The 18,950-nt window shown below is 56.8% G+C and overlaps 2 protein-coding genes across 3 annotated transcripts in view; one reads left to right on the forward strand and one right to left on the reverse strand.

Moving 5' to 3' along the window:
* The window catches only part of PDE6B (phosphodiesterase 6B), a 42,887-nt gene extending 27,531 nt beyond the window's left edge, over window positions 1–15,356 (forward strand). For both annotated transcript variants that reach the window (XM_045391981.2, XM_065544635.1), the window contains 15 exons: window positions 287–334; window positions 2,137–2,286; window positions 2,626–2,769; window positions 3,431–3,496; window positions 4,825–4,971; window positions 6,531–6,638; window positions 6,902–7,011; window positions 7,507–7,594; window positions 8,185–8,285; window positions 8,527–8,634; window positions 9,471–9,534; window positions 9,868–9,942; window positions 11,142–11,225; window positions 12,437–12,590; window positions 14,624–15,356. In XM_045391981.2, coding sequence (XP_045247916.2) covers window positions 287–334; window positions 2,137–2,286; window positions 2,626–2,769; window positions 3,431–3,496; window positions 4,825–4,971; window positions 6,531–6,638; window positions 6,902–7,011; window positions 7,507–7,594; window positions 8,185–8,285; window positions 8,527–8,634; window positions 9,471–9,534; window positions 9,868–9,942; window positions 11,142–11,225; window positions 12,437–12,590; window positions 14,624–14,685 — 1,509 coding nt within the window. In that variant the 3' untranslated portion in view covers window positions 14,686–15,356. The remainder of the gene's footprint in view (window positions 1–286; window positions 335–2,136; window positions 2,287–2,625; window positions 2,770–3,430; window positions 3,497–4,824; window positions 4,972–6,530; window positions 6,639–6,901; window positions 7,012–7,506; window positions 7,595–8,184; window positions 8,286–8,526; window positions 8,635–9,470; window positions 9,535–9,867; window positions 9,943–11,141; window positions 11,226–12,436; window positions 12,591–14,623) is intronic.
* Window positions 15,357–16,997: 1,641 nt separating this feature from the next.
* ATP5ME (ATP synthase membrane subunit e) lies at window positions 16,998–18,886 on the reverse strand. The gene is made up of 4 exons (XM_045391985.3): window positions 18,811–18,886; window positions 18,504–18,558; window positions 17,891–17,989; window positions 16,998–17,085 (listed from the first exon to the last, which is right to left on the reverse strand). The coding sequence occupies exons 1-4, from the start codon at window positions 18,844–18,846 to the stop codon at window positions 17,060–17,062; spliced, it is 216 nt and encodes a 71-aa protein (XP_045247920.1). The 5' UTR covers window positions 18,847–18,886; the 3' UTR covers window positions 16,998–17,059.
* Window positions 18,887–18,950: the final 64 nt, after the last annotated feature.

An 18,950-nucleotide genomic window follows, 5' to 3' on the forward strand; every position in this document is an offset into this window, starting at 1 on the left:
TCTCTACTAAAAATACAAAAAACTAGCCGGGCGTGGTGGCGGGCGCCTGTAGTCTCAGCTACTCGGGAGGCTGAGGCGGGAGAATGGCGTGAACCCGGGAGGCGGAGCTTGCAGTGAGCCGAGATCACGCCACTGCGCTCCAGCCTGGGAGACACAGCGAGACTCCGTCTCAAAAAAAAAAAAAAAAAAAAAAAAAAGAAGCTCACCTCAGGGCCACATAGGCCATTTTAGATCATGATAGACCCTCAGCTGCTTTGGATGAAATCGTTTTTTGATCCTTTTTCAGATTTGTAACATCATGAATGCTTCCGCTGATGAAATGTTCACATTTCAGGTATCTGTCCGTGCCTTGGTAGAAATAATACTTGCTTACAAAAGAAGAGGTTTTGATTCAGCAATAATGAAGTGAATTAGTTTTTGCCACTTAAGAAACAACCTCAGCCGGTGTGGTGGCTCACGCCTGTTATCCCAGCACTTTGGGAGGCCGCGGCAGGTGGATCACCTGAGGTTAGGGGTTCAAGACCAACCTGGCCAACATGGTGAAACACTGTCTCTACTAAAAATACAAAAAATAATTAGAGGCTGGGCACGGTGGCTCACACCTGTGATCCCAGCACTTCTGGAGGCCGAGGCAGGCGGATCACGAGGTCAGGAGATCGAGACCATCCTGGCTAACACGGTGAAACCCCGTCTCTACTAAAAATACAAAAAAAAAATTAGCCAGGCGTGGTGGTGGGCGCCTGTGGTCCCAGCTACATGGGAGGCTGAGGCAGGAGAATGGCGTGAACCCAGGAGGCAGAGCTTGCAGTGAGCTGAGATCCGGCCACTGCACTCCAGCCTGGGTGACACAGTGAGACCCCGTCTCAAAAAAAAAAAAAAAAAAAAAGGCTGGGCACGGTGGCTCACGCCTGTAATCCCAGCACTTTGGGAGGCTAAGGCGGGCGGATCAAAGGGTCAGGAGATCAAGACCACGGTGAAACCCCGTCTCTACTAAAAAAAAATACAAAAAACTAGCCGGGTGAGGTGGCGGGCGCCTATAGTCCCAGCTACTCGGGAGGCTGAGGCAGGAGAATGGCGGGAACCCAGGAGGTGGAGCTTGCAGTGAGCCGAGATCGCGCCACTGCACTCCAGCCTGGGCGACAGAGCGAGACTCCGTCTCAAAAAAAAAAAAAAAAAGAATTAGAATTAGCTGGGTGTGATCTCAGCTACTCAGGAGACTGAGGCAGGAGGATTGCTTGAATCCGGGAGGTGGAAGTGGTAGTGAGCTGAGATCACATCACTGCACTCCAGCCTGGGTGACAGAGCAAGATTCCGTCTCAAAAAAACAAAAAAGAAACAAGTTCGAAGTCCCAGCAGCTGGCCAGAAGCCTGTATTTCATGCTCACTGGTCTGGAGGTCGGCTGAGGCTCAGTGGGGCTAAGCTGATCTTAGCTGGACTCGCTGGGTTCGCTGGGCCAGACAGGGCTTGGCTGGACAAGGGTTTGAGTCTGCTCCACGCACGTCCATCTGGGGCTGCATGGCCAGGGCAGGCTCACTCCTGGGGAAGGTGGAGGGCCAACCGGGCTGGTCCAAACACACTTTGTCCCTGGGGGCCTCCTCTGGGAACCAGCCCACCGTCCATATTTCACTGGCCGGGCCCAGGACCCGTGGGATGGGAGACAGGAGCAACCATATCATTCCCAGGGTCCAGGGCAAATAAAAACATGGGGCCCCTTGATTAGCAATTAATTATGAAGAACTTTAAGAGGGTGACAGCAGAGCACTCAGCCACACACGGGACGGAGAGCGGCTCCTCGGGACCCCAGCCCCACACGCACCTGTGAGGCCGTGACCGCAGCCCCCACACACACCCGTGAGGCCGTGCCCGCAGCCCCCACACACACATCTGTGAAACCACCCCTGGTGGGAAAACGGCCTCTACCTCCTCCAGTGGGAAAATATCATGACACAAAAACCATGGACATAAACTCCAAATGCAGAGAGGGAGAGCGGGAGAGAGGGAATGCAGAGAGCAGAGACAGGAATGAGTCCAGTTGTCACGGCTCTAGGGGAGAAGACGTGAGGTCACTCTCCCCGGCCACACTGGGTCAGGGCCAGCCTCAGGGCAGAGCTCAGCTCTGGACACCGCTCCCGCAGGAAGGGGCCCTGGATGACTCTGGGTGGCTCATCAAGAATGTGCTGTCCATGCCCATTGTCAACAAGAAGGAGGAGATCGTGGGGGTCGCCACGTTTTACAACAGGAAAGACGGGAAGCCCTTTGATGAACAGGACGAGGTTCTCATGGAGGTAAGCACCTGGGCAGACGTGGTTCCGCCGGGGATGCCCTGCGAGGGGTGGGGCCTGTGCAGTATGGGGGCCTCCCTGCCACGCATTCAGCCGTGCGTGCGTGCTCATGTGCGTGTTATGTACGTGTGGTGCAGCGTGCGGCCAGGGAGAGGATGACAAAGGGCCCCCCCCCGGGCAGGGGACTCTGTAGAGCACCCGGGAGACCCTGCACGGAAGCACTGCAACACCACGGTGGCAGCCCCAGGACCTGCCTGCCAAGCCACGGGCCCGGGCACACGGGCACACGGGAGGGGGCGCGCCAGGAGCACTGAGCGCCGGTGACACTGCCACCCCCTCCAGTCCCTGACACAGTTCCTGGGCTGGTCAGTGATGAACACCGACACCCACGACAAGATGAACAAGCTGGAGAACCGCAAGGACATCGCACAGGACATGGTCCTTTACCACGTGAAGTGTGACAGGGACGAGATCCAGCTCATCCTGGTGCGGCGGGGGCAGGTCGTCCAGGGGTCACCCAGGGGTCACGGCTGTGCGGCAGGGGCACGTCACCCAGGGGTCATAGCTGTGCGGTGGGAACAGATCGCCAGGGGTCACAGATGTGCGGCAGAGGCAGGTCGCCCAGGGGTCATGGCTCCCTCTGTGCAGTGGGGGGCCAGGTCACTCAGGGGTCACAGTGGGGGCAGGTCGCCCAGGGGTCACAGGTGTGCAGTGGGGCCAGGCTACCCAGGGGTCACAGCTCTCTCTGTGTGGCGAGGGCACGGCCCTGGAGCCAGAGCCGAGTACAGCCCTGGCATGCCCCCTGAGATCTCTCTGTCTGCATAGCTCCGGTACCCCTTCCCTGTGCTCGATCTCCCCAGCCAGTGTGGCCTTGTGTGGCCAGAGCCCTCCTGGTCATCATGAGAGAGTCCCATCATTACACCTGAGGACTGTAAAGCAGTGCCCAAGAGACAGGGCAGGTGGGAAAGTGAGCAGGCCGTGCACACGGTCGTTTGTCTCCAGATCAGAGGCTGCCACGGCCTTCCCAAGGAGAAAGCATGAGCTCTTGGCAGCACCTTCCTCCAGCTCACACGGGGTGGACGCACTGCTGTCACCTTGTCCCACACGCGAGGCTCCTTCTTGTGACACATCTGTGTCTCTGTGCTAGCCAACCAGAGCCCGCCTGGGGAAGGAGCCTGCTGACTGCGATGAGGACGAGCTGGGCGAAATCCTGGTAAGAACCTCACTCCCGTCCCTCCCGTGGAGGCCGGGCACGTGTGAGGCTGGGAGGAAGCATTCTCCATTCTCCGGGACCCGAGGGTGCTTTGCACACACAGTGACATCGGGGATGTTGGTGCTCTGTGTGTGTGTGTACTTGTGTATCTAAGCACCTCAGTGTACGTGTGTCTACCTAAGCTTTCAGTCTCAGCCAGTGTGTCTCTGAGTGTTTGCATGACCAGAATGTGGGTTTGATGTCTGCACTCCTGAGTGTATCTTCGTGTCTTCCTGTCTCCTCTGTGCTTTGCCAGATGTTTAGTCTTCACCAGATGTTTAGTGGGCCTGACTTGGACTAAGTGTCCGTCTACGTCATTTCTGCTGTCGAGTGCCTAGGTGCCTGCAACACCCAGTGTGTGTGCATCTGCATGTGTGCACACACGGGGGTGTCTGTGTGTGTGTGCACAGATGTGTACACATGTGCACGTGTGTGTGTGCACATGTGGATGTCTATGTGCATGTGTGTGCACATGTGGGTGTGCATGTGTGTGCATGCATATGAGTATGCACGTGTACATATGTGGGGGGGTGTGCACGTGTGTGTGCGCACACATGGGTGTTTATGTGTGTGTGCTCATGTGTGCACAGGTGGGTGTGTATTGTGTGCGCATGTGTGTGCATATGGGTATATAGAGACACATGCTTGTGTGTCTCCCAGAGACCATTGCTGGATCAGTGTGGGGATTACATGGTGTCCCCATCATCCTGTGTCTGCCTGTGCAATTCACCCAGAATCTCCCGGGGCCGTGTGCCTTGTGAGGAGGCCTTGGGCCGAGCATGGGAATGTGCTAGTGAGTCCACTATTGTGTGTGTTACCTCATGGCTGTGTGTGAGCCTACATGTGTGAGTCTGCACGTGTGTGCCTGCGTGTCTGTGGGTGTGCCTGGGTGCTCATGTGTGCGCCTGTGTGTCCACACTGGTGCCTTTGTATTCACGGGAGTGGCCATGTGTCCAGGTGTGCCTGTGTCACGTGTGTGTCTGTATCCGTGTGTGTGTGTTTCTTTTCATGTGCACACCTTTGTGTTTTCTTATTTCAACATCACCCTGTCCACCCAACTGGGCAAGTTCTTCACTGTTGGGCCACAGGGTAGAAGAGGGGAGAGTGAGGCTGAGTCACGGGGGCGTGTGAGCAGCCTGGGATACAGGCTGGAGCGCCGGAATGACACGTCTCCTCATAGATGCCTGGGGTGTCTGAGGCTTGACAGGGGATCCTGAGAGAAGAAAGGATGAGAAGTAAGTGGGGGCTGTGGCAAGCCAACTTCCCTCAGCCCACAATCCCTCCCACAGAAGGAGGAGCTGCCAGGGCCCACCACATTTGACATCTACGAATTCCACTTCTCTGACCTGGAGTGCACTGAACTGGACCTGGTCAAATGTGGCATCCAGATGTACTACGAGCTGGGCGTGGTCCGAAAATTCCAGATCCCCCAGGAGGTGGGAGACACCGCAGGGCGCATAGTCAGGTCCCTGAGGGCGCCCAGGATGTGGGGATGGGGATGTGGTCACGGCCTCAGTTTCCCCAGGAGATAATGGGAACGGAATTGGGGGTTCCAGATCCCACAGGAAGTTTAGAAGGCAGACATGTTCATCACAGAACAGGTAAAATGCATACGGGAAGTAAGCATAAAACAAATAATTGGATGGCTGGATTGATGGGTGGCTGGGTGGGTGGAAAGCAGGAAGGAAGGAGGGAGGTTAGGAAGGAAGGAAGGAAGGAAGGAAGGAAGGAAAGAAGGAAGGAAGGAAAGAAGGCAGGCAAACAGGTAAGCAGAAAGAAACAAAGAATAAATGGATGGATGGGCGGGTGGGCCAGTGGCGGTTGGATGGTCGGATAAATGGGTGGATGGGCGGGTGGGCCAATGGTAGTTAGATGGTTGGATAAATGGGTGGATGGGCAGGTGGGCCAGTGGTAGTTGGATGGCTGGATAAATGGGTGGATGGGTGGGTGGGCCAGTGGTAGTTGGATGGTTGGATAAGTGAATGGATGGATGGATGGATGGATGGATGGATGGATGGATGGAAGGAGAAGTGGGTGGATGAGTGATAGATGAGTAGGTGGGTCAATTCATGAATTAATAGATGGGTCGATGAATGGGTGAATGGATGGGTGGACAGCAGATGGATGGTGAATAGATTTGATCATTAGGCACATCATCCGGCAATCACAGGGGATCTGGTGTGGGGTGCTGAGGAAATGGAGGCATCCCGTCACCTAAACAGAGAGCACAAAGCGGCCATCCAGGTTTGGCCGCAGCGGCGCTCCTCGGAGACCCCATGGCTTTCCCAGCCCTCGTCCATAACTCTGTGCCCTCCCTGGGTTCTCCTGCTCTGCCCTGCTTCCAACGTTGCATCTCAGGGGGCTTCCCACAGCCCAAGGAAGAGAATCCTCTTTTCTCATGCCCCTCTGAGAACAGGTGCAGCAGGCCGGCATTTTCAAAATAAATTTTACTAAATACTAAGGGAAAACACTCAAGAAAAGATGTATAGAAATATTTGCAGAATGAAAAATATTTCCAAATAATTTTCTGACCCTAAAAATCACAATGGCTGCAGGAAAAGCTCCCAGTGACCAGCATTCTCTTGCCCTGCAGACGTCGGCTCTACCATCCCAGCCTGCAGCCCACACATTCTGCTCATTCAAATGTCCATGCCTAAAACTGACATCTTAAAATATGCTGTGTCCCCAGGGGTCCTCCTCCCAGCTTGAGGCCAGGCAGTCGGATGGAGGCCGGGCAGCCCCTGAAGGCTGGGGCTGTTCTCAGCTCCTACCCTGCCTGGCTCCACCCCATAGGTGCCAATGTGGCAGCCCCTACCCAGGAAGGCCAGCGGAGGCCAGGGGGAAATGCAGGGTTGGGGAAGGTCGGGGAGTCCAGGAGACAGGGTGTGGGGTTGACGGCATGGAGCAGAGCTTCCACTATGAAGTCAACCACATGTGCCACTCTGGCGACTTACACACTGGCCGCCGGAGCCCTGTGTCCTCTCGGCTCCCCTAGGTCCTGGTGCGGTTCCTGTTCTCCATCAGCAAAGGGTACCGGAGAATCACCTACCACAACTGGCGTCACGGCTTCAACGTGGCCCAGACGATGTTCACGCTGCTTATGGTGCGTGGCTGCCAGAATGACCAGGGTTGTGCAGGCCCTCCTGGTACCAAGGGCAGCGCTCATGCACCCGGGGGGATGAGATGGGGGTCCTCCCAGGGCAGAGGGATAGAGGAGGGCAATGCCCTCTGACACCGCACACCCCGCCCCCAAGTCCTGCAGTGGTTGGAGGGCACCCGGGCCGACTCCTCTGCCATCCCAGCCCCTCACCACTCCCCACCCTGCTGGAGCCAGGACCGGTGAGCAAGGCGGCCCTGTCTCTACAGACCGGCAAACTGAAGAGCTACTACACAGACCTGGAGGCCTTCGCCATGGTGACAGCCGGCCTGTGCCACGACATCGACCACCGCGGCACCAACAACCTGTACCAGATGAAGTAGGCACCGCAGGCAGGCGTGTGAACTAGCCCTCCATCAACTCCACGCCCTTGGCATGAATCAGGCTCCGCATAGCAGACTATGTAGAAAGTGGAGTCCACAGCCGGGGCAGTGGTCCACACCTGTACTCCAGCACTGTGGGAGGCCAAGGCGAGCAGACTGCTTGAGCCCAGGAGTTCGAGACCAGCCTGGGCAATATGGCAAGATCTCTCCTCTACAAAAACTTAAAAAAAAAAAAAAATAGCTGTGTATGGTGGCGCACGCCTGTGGTCCCAGCTACTTAGGAGGCTGAGGTGGGAGGATCACTTGAGCCCAGGAGGTCAAAGCTGTGTTGAGCCATGACTGCACCACTGCACTCCAGCCTGGGTGACAGAGCCAGACTCTGTCTCAAAAAAAAGAAAGAAAGAAAGTGGGGCTCATCTGGAGGGGCTGCAGAGCAGAGGGTGGGCTGAGGGCAGGTCCCATCAGCCTCACCCCCACCACCTGTGTGACAGGTCCCAGAATCCCTTGGCTAAACTCCACGGCTCCTCGATTTTGGAGCGGCACCACCTGGAGTTTGGGAAGTTCCTGCTCTCCGAGGAGGTTGGTATCCTCGTTTTCGGTTTCTGCTGTGGGCGCTGGGGATGCAGCGTCCGCAGGACCGCAGAGCCCTATCCTGCGGAGCAGGGTTCTGATGCGGAGGGTGAGCACTGGGTGGGTGAGCACTGGGTGAGGGCGGCAGAGAAGGCCCAGGGCCGAGGCTGGGGGCAGGTGCATCGGAGGCTCTGGGAAGACGCTTGTGGGGCTTGAGCCACATCTGGAAAGGACCCCTCGTGGGGTGGGGTGGAAGCCGAGGGGGAAGCGGCCTGGGACCCACCAGCGGGGGAATGAGGGGCAGCCAAGCCCTGAGTGGCCCCCAAGGACCTGGACCCTCAGCGGCCCCCTCCCTGCCGTCCCCGGTGGTGACCTCTGAGGCCATCTGCGTCCCAAGCCGACGACCCCGGGCGGGAGCCGCTGGCGGAGGTCTGGGCACCCTGAGGAGGGCCCTGAGCAGCAGGAGGATTTAGGGGTCCCGCCCACCGAGGGCCGGAGGGCGTGAGAGGCACAGGCAGTTGGGGCGGAGGGGGCGGGGTCCCCGGGCACCCCAAGAGGTGACCGCAGGGCGCCTGACGCGCTGGGCACGACCTCTGCAGACCCTGAACATCTACCAGAACCTGAACCGGCGGCAGCACGAGCACGTGATCCACCTGATGGACATCGCCATCATCGCCACGGACCTGGCCCTGTACTTCAAGTGCGCGCCTTCCCGGGAGGGGCGCCTCGCGGGGCGGGCGGGAAGCCTGGGACCCCCAGCAGACACGGGGGCGCAGCGGCCGTTTAGCCCGGGGGACGCAGCCCCGGATTCTGTCCCTGCCGGCTGGTCCCGCACACCCCGATGGGGCCTCGCTCCGGCTGCGCTCCTCCCTGCAGACGGGCGCTTGGGGCGGGGTCTCCACACTTGCTCCCACCTGCACCTCCCTTGTTCCTGGGTTCAGGAAGAGAGCGATGTTTCAGAAGATCGTGGATGAGTCCAAGAACTACGAGGACAAGAAGAGCTGGGTGGAGTACCTGTCCCTGGAGACCACCCGCAAGGAGATCGTCATGTGAGCGCGGGCGGAGGGGGCACGAGGGCTGTCCTTCCCCCGCAGGGACCGGACCCACTCATCAGCTGGTTAACCCTGCAGCCCTCCCCAGACGCTCTGGAGCAGGAAGAGCCGGTTGGGGCAGCTCCTAGAGGCCTGTGAAACAAATGCACCGTCCTTATTTCCCCCCAGCGCTCAGGGAGAGGGTGCAGAGGTGGGGAGCGCACAGGCACTGCCTTGGTCTGTAGCCCTTGGCAATAACTTACTTCATTTTGACTTTCCACTTTTTCACCTGTAAAATGGTGATTCACAGCCAGCGCCTTCCCAGGCTGGTCATCCCAGCACTTTGGGAGGCCAAGGTGAGTGGATCACCTGAGGTCAGGAGTTCGAGACCAGCCTGGCCAACATGGTGAAATCCCGTCTCTACTAAAAATATAAAAATTAGTCGGGTGTGGAGGCGGGCGCCTGTAATCCCAGCTACTCGGGAGGCTGAGGCACGAGAATCGGGAGGTGGAAGTTGCAGTGAGCTGAGATCGCGCCATTGCACTCCAGCCTAAGTGACAGAGCAAGACTCCATCTCAAAAAAGAAAACACATATAGACCACCTGCCCTGAGCAGATGCCCATCAGCACTCATGCCCATCAGCACTCATGCCCATCAGCACACATGCCCATCATGCCCATCAGCACACATGCCCATCAGCACTCATGCCCATCAGCACACATGCCCATCAGCACTCATGCCCATCAGCATGCATGCCCATCAGCACTCATGCCCATCAGCATGCATGCCCATCAGCACTCATGCCCATCAGCACTCATGTCCATCAGCACTCATGCTGGCTTGTGTGTCTGTAGGGCCATGATGATGACAGCCTGTGATCTCTCTGCCATCACCAAGCCCTGGGAAGTCCAGAGCAAGGTTAGGACACAGGGCCCTCCAGACCCAGAGTCCGCACCTCTCAGCACAGGGGACTGCTGGCGGGGGAGGTGGGGGGCAATGGGAGCCTCGCAGACGAAAGACCATTGTTTGCAAGGAGCGCTGAGGGCTGCCTCCTCCTCCGCCTCTGGGCCAGGCCAGGGTGGCAAGGGTGGGGGTGCTGCAGTGTGCCCAACCAGAGCCCTGTTTGGTGAGGACCCTGGGGGCCTGGGGAGGAGAAGATCGAGGCTCGAGGCTCAGAGCCTCACGGGGCGGAACCAGGCCCCTCCGCATGGGCTCAGAGCTCCACAGGCAGCTGCTTTCCTGTGCCTCCAGGTCGCACTCCTTGTGGCTGCTGAGTTCTGGGAGCAAGGTGACTTGGAAAGGACAGTCTTGGATCAGCAGCCCATTGTGAGTGCTGCTTCTGGAACCTTCCACTCCTGAAATGGGCGTTAGAGACCCCTCTTGGTCCTCGGGAGCCTCGGGTCCTGGCTAGGGGTCAGGCAGGGGGTTCTGAGGTCCTGGGGCTTTATCTCAGTTTGTGGGGTCACGTGACATGCGTATGGGTGGCTCGGATCTGGGTGCAGCTGTGGCTTGAGCGATGCTTATGCAGAGGTGACATCGTTGGCACTGAAGGAACGAGGGCCACTGGCTCATCACCAAGAGCCTCTGGGTCCAGACAGCTCTGCAGGTGAACCCCAGCGGGGCCGCGAGCCATGCCCCAGGAAAGCCCTGGGGAGGGTGCTGGGGCAGAGAACGCATGGGGAGTGTCCCGGGCCCACGCTGTGGTATGATGGACAATGCCAGGGTCCTCAGGTTAGCAGCAGGGTCTGGATACCTGCTGGCAGCAGGAGAGGCGCCAGCAAATGGGAGAAGTAGGATAGGCGCCGGGGAACAGCAGAGGCAGGGCTGCCCAGCCCCACGTGGACCAGGTGGGAGCTGTGCTTTCTCACACACCTGCTCCAGTGGGTGGTGACAGGCTGTCTGGAGCCTGCAGTGGAGAGGGCTTAGGCCAGATGCAGCCTCGGCAGGAAAGGGGGCCTTGGTTGGTCAGCAAAGCCCCACAGGGGAAGGACAGGCAGCAGGTTCATCCCCTGGACCCGGCCTCTAGAGTCCTGTGTGGTTCACCCTCCATGGGGAGGCTGTGAGGGGACTGACAGATAGCCCAGGGCACTCAGGGTCTGACACTAGAAACAGCTCCAGAGCACGTCTGCCCCAGGCGAGTGCATGGCAAGGTCCTGGTCAGCCAAGTGTCTGGGCAGTGCAGCTTGTCCAGGCTCGGCACTGTGTGCAGTGCCATCCCCCTCCCTGCCTCTCCCCATTTGCAAGAAGGGTCCCCAGAGCCAAGAGGGAGCGGCCCTCAGGGGACCATGGGCTGGAGCCAACAGCAGCTGTGGGAAGGAGCTGCCCACAGTTCCTAGGAGCTGTGGAGCAGCTGGCCAAGGGGGAGGGTGTCAGCTTCCCTTCCCGAGAGCCAGTTTCTGTCGGGCAGGCTCCGTCCCAGGCTGTGTCTCCATAAGCACATCTGTGTCGCAGGGTCAGGGGGCTGGGCGGGGTCCGAGGAGCTACCTCCCTGTCACTGTTCTCCCGCCCTCTGCTCCTCCCACCAGCCTATGATGGACCGAAACAAGGCGGCCGAGCTCCCCAAGCTCCAAGTGGGCTTCATCGACTTCGTGTGCACATTTGTGTACAAGGTTCGTGGTTCACGGGTGTTCCGAGGTGACTGGGGCAGTGTGGCTGGGAGCAGGCAAGGGGGCGTGGGCTGGAGTCGCGTGGACTCACACAGGGGCCCGGCGGGCGTCCTCACTGGAGCAGGGATGCCGGTGCTGGCTTCATGCCGCTCTCGAGGAGGAACATCAGTGTCCGTACCCCCACAAGTGCCCCAGCCCGTCCTCACCCTGCTGCGCCCCTGGAAGCTCTGAGCCCTTTCCCAGCCCAGAATGTCCTCCGATGGCCTCCAGGCCCACCCCAGAAGTTCCTCCTCAGTGGCCCCCGCCGCAGCCAGCACACTCTGTTTTGGGGGCCCTGGCTGCAGCCCTGTGGGTTCATTCGTCCCATGTCTGTGAACCCTCGAGGCGGGGCTGGGTCGGCCTGTCTGCTGGTGTGCCTGCCCGCAGTGGCGTTTGGAAAAGCAGGAGGAGCCACATCCCTGCTAATCTGCCACAGTCCGATGCCAGCTGAGTCTCCAAAGATGCAAGGCGGGCACTGAGGGGGAGACTCGCTGGGGCAGGGGTCTGACCGTGGGGCCCCGGTGTGATGCCCACAAGAGCCACCTGCCTCCGGCTGCTCTCCCTGGTGATGGAATCCACGCCCCAAGGAGGATGCCATGGGTTCCACATGAAGTTGTCCTGGAGCGGGACGTGCCCACTCCCCGCCCTGGGTCATCAGTGCTAGGGAGAAGGTGGGACAAGGGAGGATATTTGGGCCTGAAGTGGCCGCAGGTCACGACCCCACTGCAGGTGCCCCCCACTGCCTTCCCCACCCCGCCACACTCCATGTGTGATGTGCGCGAGTACACACGTGTGGTGTGTTGCATGATGTGTGCCGTATGTCAGGGGGAGGGACGGGAGAAGGCACTGCAGGGCCTGCTGTCCACCTGCGCCCACCACTCCTCTGGCCAGCACCCTGCCCCCACCCTCTGAGCTGTTCTGCTCATTCTTGGGTTCCTCTCCCTGCAACACTGCGGCTTAAGCATTCACACCCTAAAGCTCCCTGCTTTAATGTCACCAACACCAGCCCCAAGGTTTCTCCCTTCGTAGGGCTCTGCTGGGAAGGTGACCCCTCCGTGGCGCTCCCTCCTCCCGCCAGGCAGTTCCCCTACGAGGGGGAGGGGCTGGGGAAGGGCTATCTTACTTTCGGAGAGCAGGCAGGACAGGACTCGTGGTGCCTTCTCGACCCCCCTCAGGAGTTCTCCCGTTTCCACGAAGAGATCCTGCCCATGTTCGACCGACTGCAGAACAACAGGAAGGAGTGGAAGGCACTGGCTGATGAGTACGAGGCCAAAGTGAAGGCTCTGGAGGAGGAGAAGAAGGAGGAGGAGAGGGTGGCCCTCAAGAAAGGTCTGGCTCTGTGTGGCCTGCGGGGCAGGGACTCGGTGACTCTCCCAAGACAAAGTGAAAAGACAGGGCGCAGAGCAGAGTTAAAATGGAGAAAAGCAGAGCCACTTTCAAGCAGCCCCGAGGTGGACAGGGCCATGGTGCAGGGAGCGGGGCTACGGCAGGGGAGAGCAGCAGCTGACTCCATCTTGGTAGCAAACCCGAACTGAAAATTTTCCTGTTCCTAGCCGATGAACCCCATTTTTCACTAAAGAAGTAACTACATGTTACATTCTTTATAAAACACATATAACAAGTTGTAACAAGTCAGCACACCCCCAAGTTCAAATCCCAAAGGCATCGTGGTCTTGCCATTTGCCCGCAATTGGCTACCTTAGCTCTGAGGTTTGGCATGCTATTCCCACTACCCCATGCTGCTCCCACTACCCCATGCTGCTCCCACTATCCCGCGCTATTCCCGCTACCCCATGCTAGTCCCACTATTCCATGCTGCTCCCACTACCCAAAGATATTCCAGCTACCCCATGCTATTCCCACTACCCCATGCTGCTCCCACTACCCCATGCTATTCCAGCTACCCTATGGTATTCCCACTATGCCATGCTATTTATCCCACTACCCCATGCTATTTCCCTACCCATGCTATTCCCGATGTCCCATGCTATTCCCCTATGCCATGCCAGTTCCCTACCCCATGTTATTCCCAGTATCCCATGCTATTCTTCACTATACCATGCTATTCCCATTATCTCATGCTATTCCCACTATCCCATGCTATTCCCCTATGCCATGCTATTTCCCTACTCCATGCTATTCTCACTGTCCCGTGCTATTCTTCACCACACCATGCTATTCCCATCATCTCATGCTATTCCCACTACCCCATGCTATTCCCCTATCCCATGCTATTCTCACTACCCCATGCTATTCTCACTACCCCATGCTATTCTCACTGTCTCATGCTATTCCCACTACCCCATGCTATTCCCCTATGCCATGCTGTTTCCCTACCCCATGCTCTTCTCACTATCCCATGCTATTCCCACTATGCCATGCTATTCTCACTATGCCATGCTATTCCCCTATGCCATGCTGTTTCCCTACCCCATGATATTCTCACTGTCCCATGCTATTCTTCACCACACCATGCTATTCCCACTACCCCATGCTATTCCCCACCCCATGCTATTCCCACTATGCTGCACTATTTATTCCCCTCCCCCATGCTATTCCCACTATGCCATGCTATTCCCACTACCCCATGCTATTCCCACTACCCCATGCTATTCCCCTATGCCATGCTATTCCCACTACTCCATGCTAGTCCCCTATGCCATACTATTTCCTTACCCCATGCTATTCCCACTATCCCATGCTATTCCCCTATGCCATGCTATTTATTCCCCTATCCCCATTATGCCATGCTATTCCCACTACCCCATGCTATTCCCCTATGCCATGCTGTTCCCACTACTCCATGCTAGTCCCCTATGCCATACTATTTCCCTACCCCATGCTATTCCCACTATCCCATGCTATTCCCCTATGCCATGCTATTTATTCCCCTATCCCCATTATGCCATGCTATTCCCACTACCCCATGCTATTCCCACTATGCCACGCTATTTATTCTCACTGCCCCATGCTATTCACCTACCCCATGCTATTCCCACTATCCCATGCTATTCCCACTATCCCATGCTATTCCCCTATTTCATGCCATTTCACTACCCCACGCTATTCCCATTATCCCATGCTATTCCCCTACCCCATGCTATTCCCGCTATCGCATGCTACATAAACAAGGAGACTTCAGGGCTGTGGAAGGCCATGACGAGCATAATCAGGGCACAGTGTCAACAGGGGCTAAAGCACTAAGAAAGGCTCAGCCTGGCTAATCAGCTTGAACTGGTCACAGGCCCAGGCACTGTCATTCCTCCTGCAGGGGTTGGTAGAGGTCACACCAAGCAGGAGGGAACGAACAGGGCTGGTGTGCACAGGTGGTCCCACTCACCATCTTCCGTCTTCCCTTGCAGTAGGCACAGAAATCTGCAATGGCGGCCCAGCACCCAAGTCTTCAACCTGCTGTATCCTGTGAGCACCAGCCTGTGGGGACCCGATGGCTCCCTCAGTCTTCACCCACTAGGATGTGGGTTCTGCCTGTGGCCATTTGCTACCAGAGGTTAGGAAGTCCAAGAAAATGACTGAAGATCATTTTGGATATTTTAATTTTTTTTTTTTTTTTGAGATGGAGTCTTGCTCTGTCACCCAGGCTGGATGGAGTGCCCTGGCACAATCTCAGCTCACTGCAACCTCCAACTCCCAGGTTCAAGCGATTCTCGTGCCTCAGCCTCCTGAGTAGTTCGGACTACAGGCGCCGCCACCACACGCAACTAATTTTTGTATTTTCAGTACAGATGGGGTTTCACCATATTGGGCAGGCTGGTCTCAAACTCCTGACCTCAGATGATCACCCCGCCTCAGCTTCCTGAAGTGCTGGGATTACAGGCATGAGCCACCATGCGTGTTTTTATAAACTGAAGCCAACTGTGAATAAATTGTAGCTTACATTACTCATCGTTTTTGGATAGTTACCACTGGGAGGTCTTTGAAAAGGGTCCATGCATGAACTCTGAAATCACTGAGAACATTTGCAGCCACACATGTACATATGTGTATACAGGTAGACAGATGGACACAGGCCGTTTCTCATCTGGTTTAGAAAAACACACATGCTCAGAAATTCAGAATAAAATAAACAGAAAACCACTTGCCCATTATTTGTGGTAAAATGATAGCAGAAGCCACACTACATTTGACCCATCAGAAAAATTCTGCCAGAAAGGTCAAGGCCACAGGTAGAGCGGCCATCCAACTTCAGTGGTCTGAGCAGAAATGATCTGTAATGAACACCACGCAGTGGCTCTGATGGCTCCAGATGGCACCAGGAGGGGAGGGCGGGGCTGGATGCCAATGCCTGTGCACCCCCATGACTAAATATTGGTGAGCCTGGAGTAAAGGACAGAGGCAAAGAAATGGACTTCCCAGTTGAAATGGGAATTATGTTAAATTCAGGATGTTCAACTCATGATGGGAGCTCCAAAGCATTTGCTCCTGACAATGACACTTAGAACTAGATGGGGTCATTGGGGTGGGTGTAGGAGAGCAGCAGACGTGCCCAGCACCGCCAGAGGCCTGCAGGAAAGGGGTGCTGGATTTTTTGTTTTGAGACAGTCTCACTCTGTCACCCAGGCTGGAATGTAGCGGCATGGTCTTGGCTCAATGCAACCTCCACCTTCTGGGTTCAAGCAATTCTCCTGCCTCAGCCTCCTGAGTAGCTGGGATTACAGGCACCCATCACCACAACCAGCTAATTTTTATATTTTTAGTAAAGACGGGGTTTTGCCATGTTGGCCAGACTGGTCTTGAACTCCTGACCTCGTGATCTGCCCACCTCAGCCTCCCAAAGTGCTGGGATTACAGGCGTGAACCATCGTGCCCAGCCTTCATTTTCATCTCACTGGTCAGAGACCCCTGGTATCCAGAGCCTGGGACTGGGATGAGGGGCTCCTAAGAGGTTCTGAAGGACCCTGCAACCAGCCCCTCTGGACGCCAGGACAGGATGTGAAAGCATCTTGCTCACTCAAACCTCACCTTAACCAAATGTCCTGAAAAGCTTGTAGGCTGCTCCTCCCTCTGGCCTCACACGTGCAAATGAACTCATTTTACAAACCTAGATTTGTTCAAGGCATGTAATTGGGAAGTAGCAACTTCAATCTATCCATTGCAAACCACCAGGCCAAGGGCTAGAGTTGTTGGCAAGCTCACAGCCAGGAGGGTGAGAAGTCCAGGAAGCCTGTTGGGGAGGGAAGTCGCTCAGGCACCACAGGACCACCTTCCTGCACAGCTCAAACAGCACTCAGGCCCTGTCCTCATGAGGTCACATCACTGGACTTTTAGTCCCAAGTCTGACCTGGCCACCTCCTGGGATCAAAGGGAGGATTTGTGAAGTGGCAGGTGGGGGCAAGGAGTTATCGTGGAGGACCCAGCTTCCAACTGTAAGGGCAGCAGCCAGTGCCCACCTCTCCCCATCCAGGAGTCTGGGCTGCTGACAGCAGCAGCCTAGAACTCAGAATCAAGACAACCCCAGTACTCATGAGGCCTCCAGCTGACTGACCATTACAGATGCCCTTTGGGGCGCCCACCTGGATGCCCCAGACAGAACAGGCAGCGCACGTCTGTCCTTCTCGCTGTGTTTGTATGATGCATTCTGGGTCTGTGAATGGTCACGTGGATTAATACTTTTGAAACCCCCTCCCTGTCTTCCACCTCATGTGAACTGGGAGATGGACAGAACTTCAACCTAGGAGTTTGACAACCAGTGACAGCAAATGAGAAGGAGCCAGAGTATCACACATCACAGGAAGCTTTATTCATCCGCTGCTGCTCCAGAGAGAGGGTCACGGGGTCACTCACTTTAATATGCTGTCATCTTGGGCTGGAAGGTTAGAAGAAAAGCACATGTTACTACACGCAGGTAACCTAAAAAGACGTCAGCTTCCCAGTTGTTTTTGTTTGTTTTTTTGTTTTGAGATGGAGTCTCCCTCTGTCACCCAGGCTGAAGTGCAATGGTGTGATCTCAGCTCACTGCAACCTCTGCATCCCAGGTTAAAGCGATTCTCCCGCCTCAGCCTCCTGAGTAGCTGGGATTACATGTACCTGCCATCATACCTGGCTAATTTTTTTTTTTTTTAGACAAAGAGTTTTACTTTGCTGCCCAGGCTGGAGTGCAGTGGTGTGATCTCAGCTCACTGCAACCTCTGCCTCCCGGGTTCAAGCACCACCTCCCAGGTTCAAGCAATTCTCGTGCCTCAGCTGAGTAGCTGGGATTACATGCCTGCCACCATGCCCGGCTGATTTTTTGTATTTTAGTAGAAATGGGGTTTCACCATCTTGCCCAGGCTGGTCTCGAACTCCTGAACTCAGGCAGTCTGCCTGTCTCGGCCTCCCAAAGTGCTAGGATTACAGGCATGAGCCACCACACCCGGCCATGCCCAGCTAATTTTTGTAGAGACAGGGTTTTACCATGTTGGTCAGGCTGGTCTTGAACTCCTGACCTCAGGTGATCTGCCCGCCTCGGCCTCCCAAAATGCTGGGATCACAGGCATGAGCCACCATGCCTGGCCAGCTTCCCTGTTTTTAAACAATCCACATCTACTTAGCTCTGCTTGAATGTCCTCCATTTTCCTTATCCCTGCACAAACCTGGGAGGGACAATCTATAAGAGCTAGTGTCACACGTACCTTCTGCCAATTCTCTGGCAATCCGTTTCAGTTCATCCTGCCTCTTCTTCTCCTCTGCTTCTATCCTCCTCTCCTCTTCTGCCCGAGGTTTTAGGTAATCTGTTTGGGGGAATGCAGGGGCATAAACTTCACTGGAAATGCTGCATAAAAGGAACTGAGTCCACAGGTCAAGGTATCTTCAGCGACGCTGTGAACCAGAAGCACCTGCTGTCCCCTCTCTTTATGTCAACGAGAGTCAACGCCTGACCTTCACCCTAAAGAGTCCAATCCAGAGGCTACAAGGTCCCTGCTGCCCACTCCCTCATGCACTGGCTCACTCGTCCTCTGTGAACAGGGGCTGCCTCCCGTCAGACCTCAGCACTCCAACACCCACTCAGCACCCGTTTTCAACAAGCAGCAGCCGTTTTCGAGTCCCCCGCCCGAGCCTCAGAGGCCTGAGCTTTGGGTGAGCTGTTTCCACTCTAGGGGTCCCGCTCGGTGGAGGACACGGTCTGCCTCGCATGAGTCCCAGCCCCACTTCCAAAGCTGGAGTTCACCAAATGGCAGATGAAGAACTTCACAGGAAAGCCGAGCAGATCCCGCCCCGGCCCCGGGCCCGCCCGCGGTCACTCACTGTAGCGCGTGGCTCCGTAGGCCATACCGAGGAACAGGGCGGAGTAGCGGCCGAGCTGCGAGAGAGGTTGATCAGAGGCGGCGGGAAACCGGACTCGCGGGATGGGGGTCGCGGGAGGAGAGGGGATGGGGTCGCCGGGCAGAGGTCGCAGGAGGGGTGGGGGTCGGGTCGCCGGGCGAGGGTCGCCGGGCGGGGATCATGGGGGCGGGGGGCGGGGGGCGGGGGTCGCAGCCCGCGGGGTGGGAGCTGCAGGGCGGGACACGGAGGGGCCCAGAGCACTGCTCGGCGGCTGCAAAGCCTGGATCACCTTGATGAGCGGAGAGACCTCCACCGGCGGCACCATCTTGTCCCTGACCTCCGCACCGGAAGCACAACCCGCAGTCGGAGGCGGACGCCGCACAAGCCCGCAAAGCCTTGGAGGCAAAGGCGGAGCTGGACGGACGCATG

The sequence above is a fragment of the Macaca fascicularis genome, chromosome 5, assembly GCF_037993035.2.
Source record: "Macaca fascicularis isolate 582-1 chromosome 5, T2T-MFA8v1.1".
Taxonomy (NCBI): domain Eukaryota; kingdom Metazoa; phylum Chordata; class Mammalia; order Primates; family Cercopithecidae; genus Macaca; species Macaca fascicularis.

What these genes read in the sequence shown, in the direction of transcription:
- ATP5ME (XM_045391985.3), bottom strand. Translation starts at nt 18,846, where the DNA reads ATGGTGCCGCCGGTGGAGGTCTCTCCGCTCATCAAG. An exon ending in AGGTCTCTCCGCTCATCAAG is followed by an intron (nt 18,559 to 18,810) that starts GTGATCCAGGCT and finishes CCTCTCTCGCAG; the next exon opens with CTCGGCCGCTACTCCGCCCT. An exon ending in TGCCAGAGAATTGGCAGAAG is followed by an intron (nt 17,086 to 17,890) that starts GTACGTGTGACA and finishes CTAACCTTCCAG; the next exon opens with CCCAAGATGACAGCATATTA.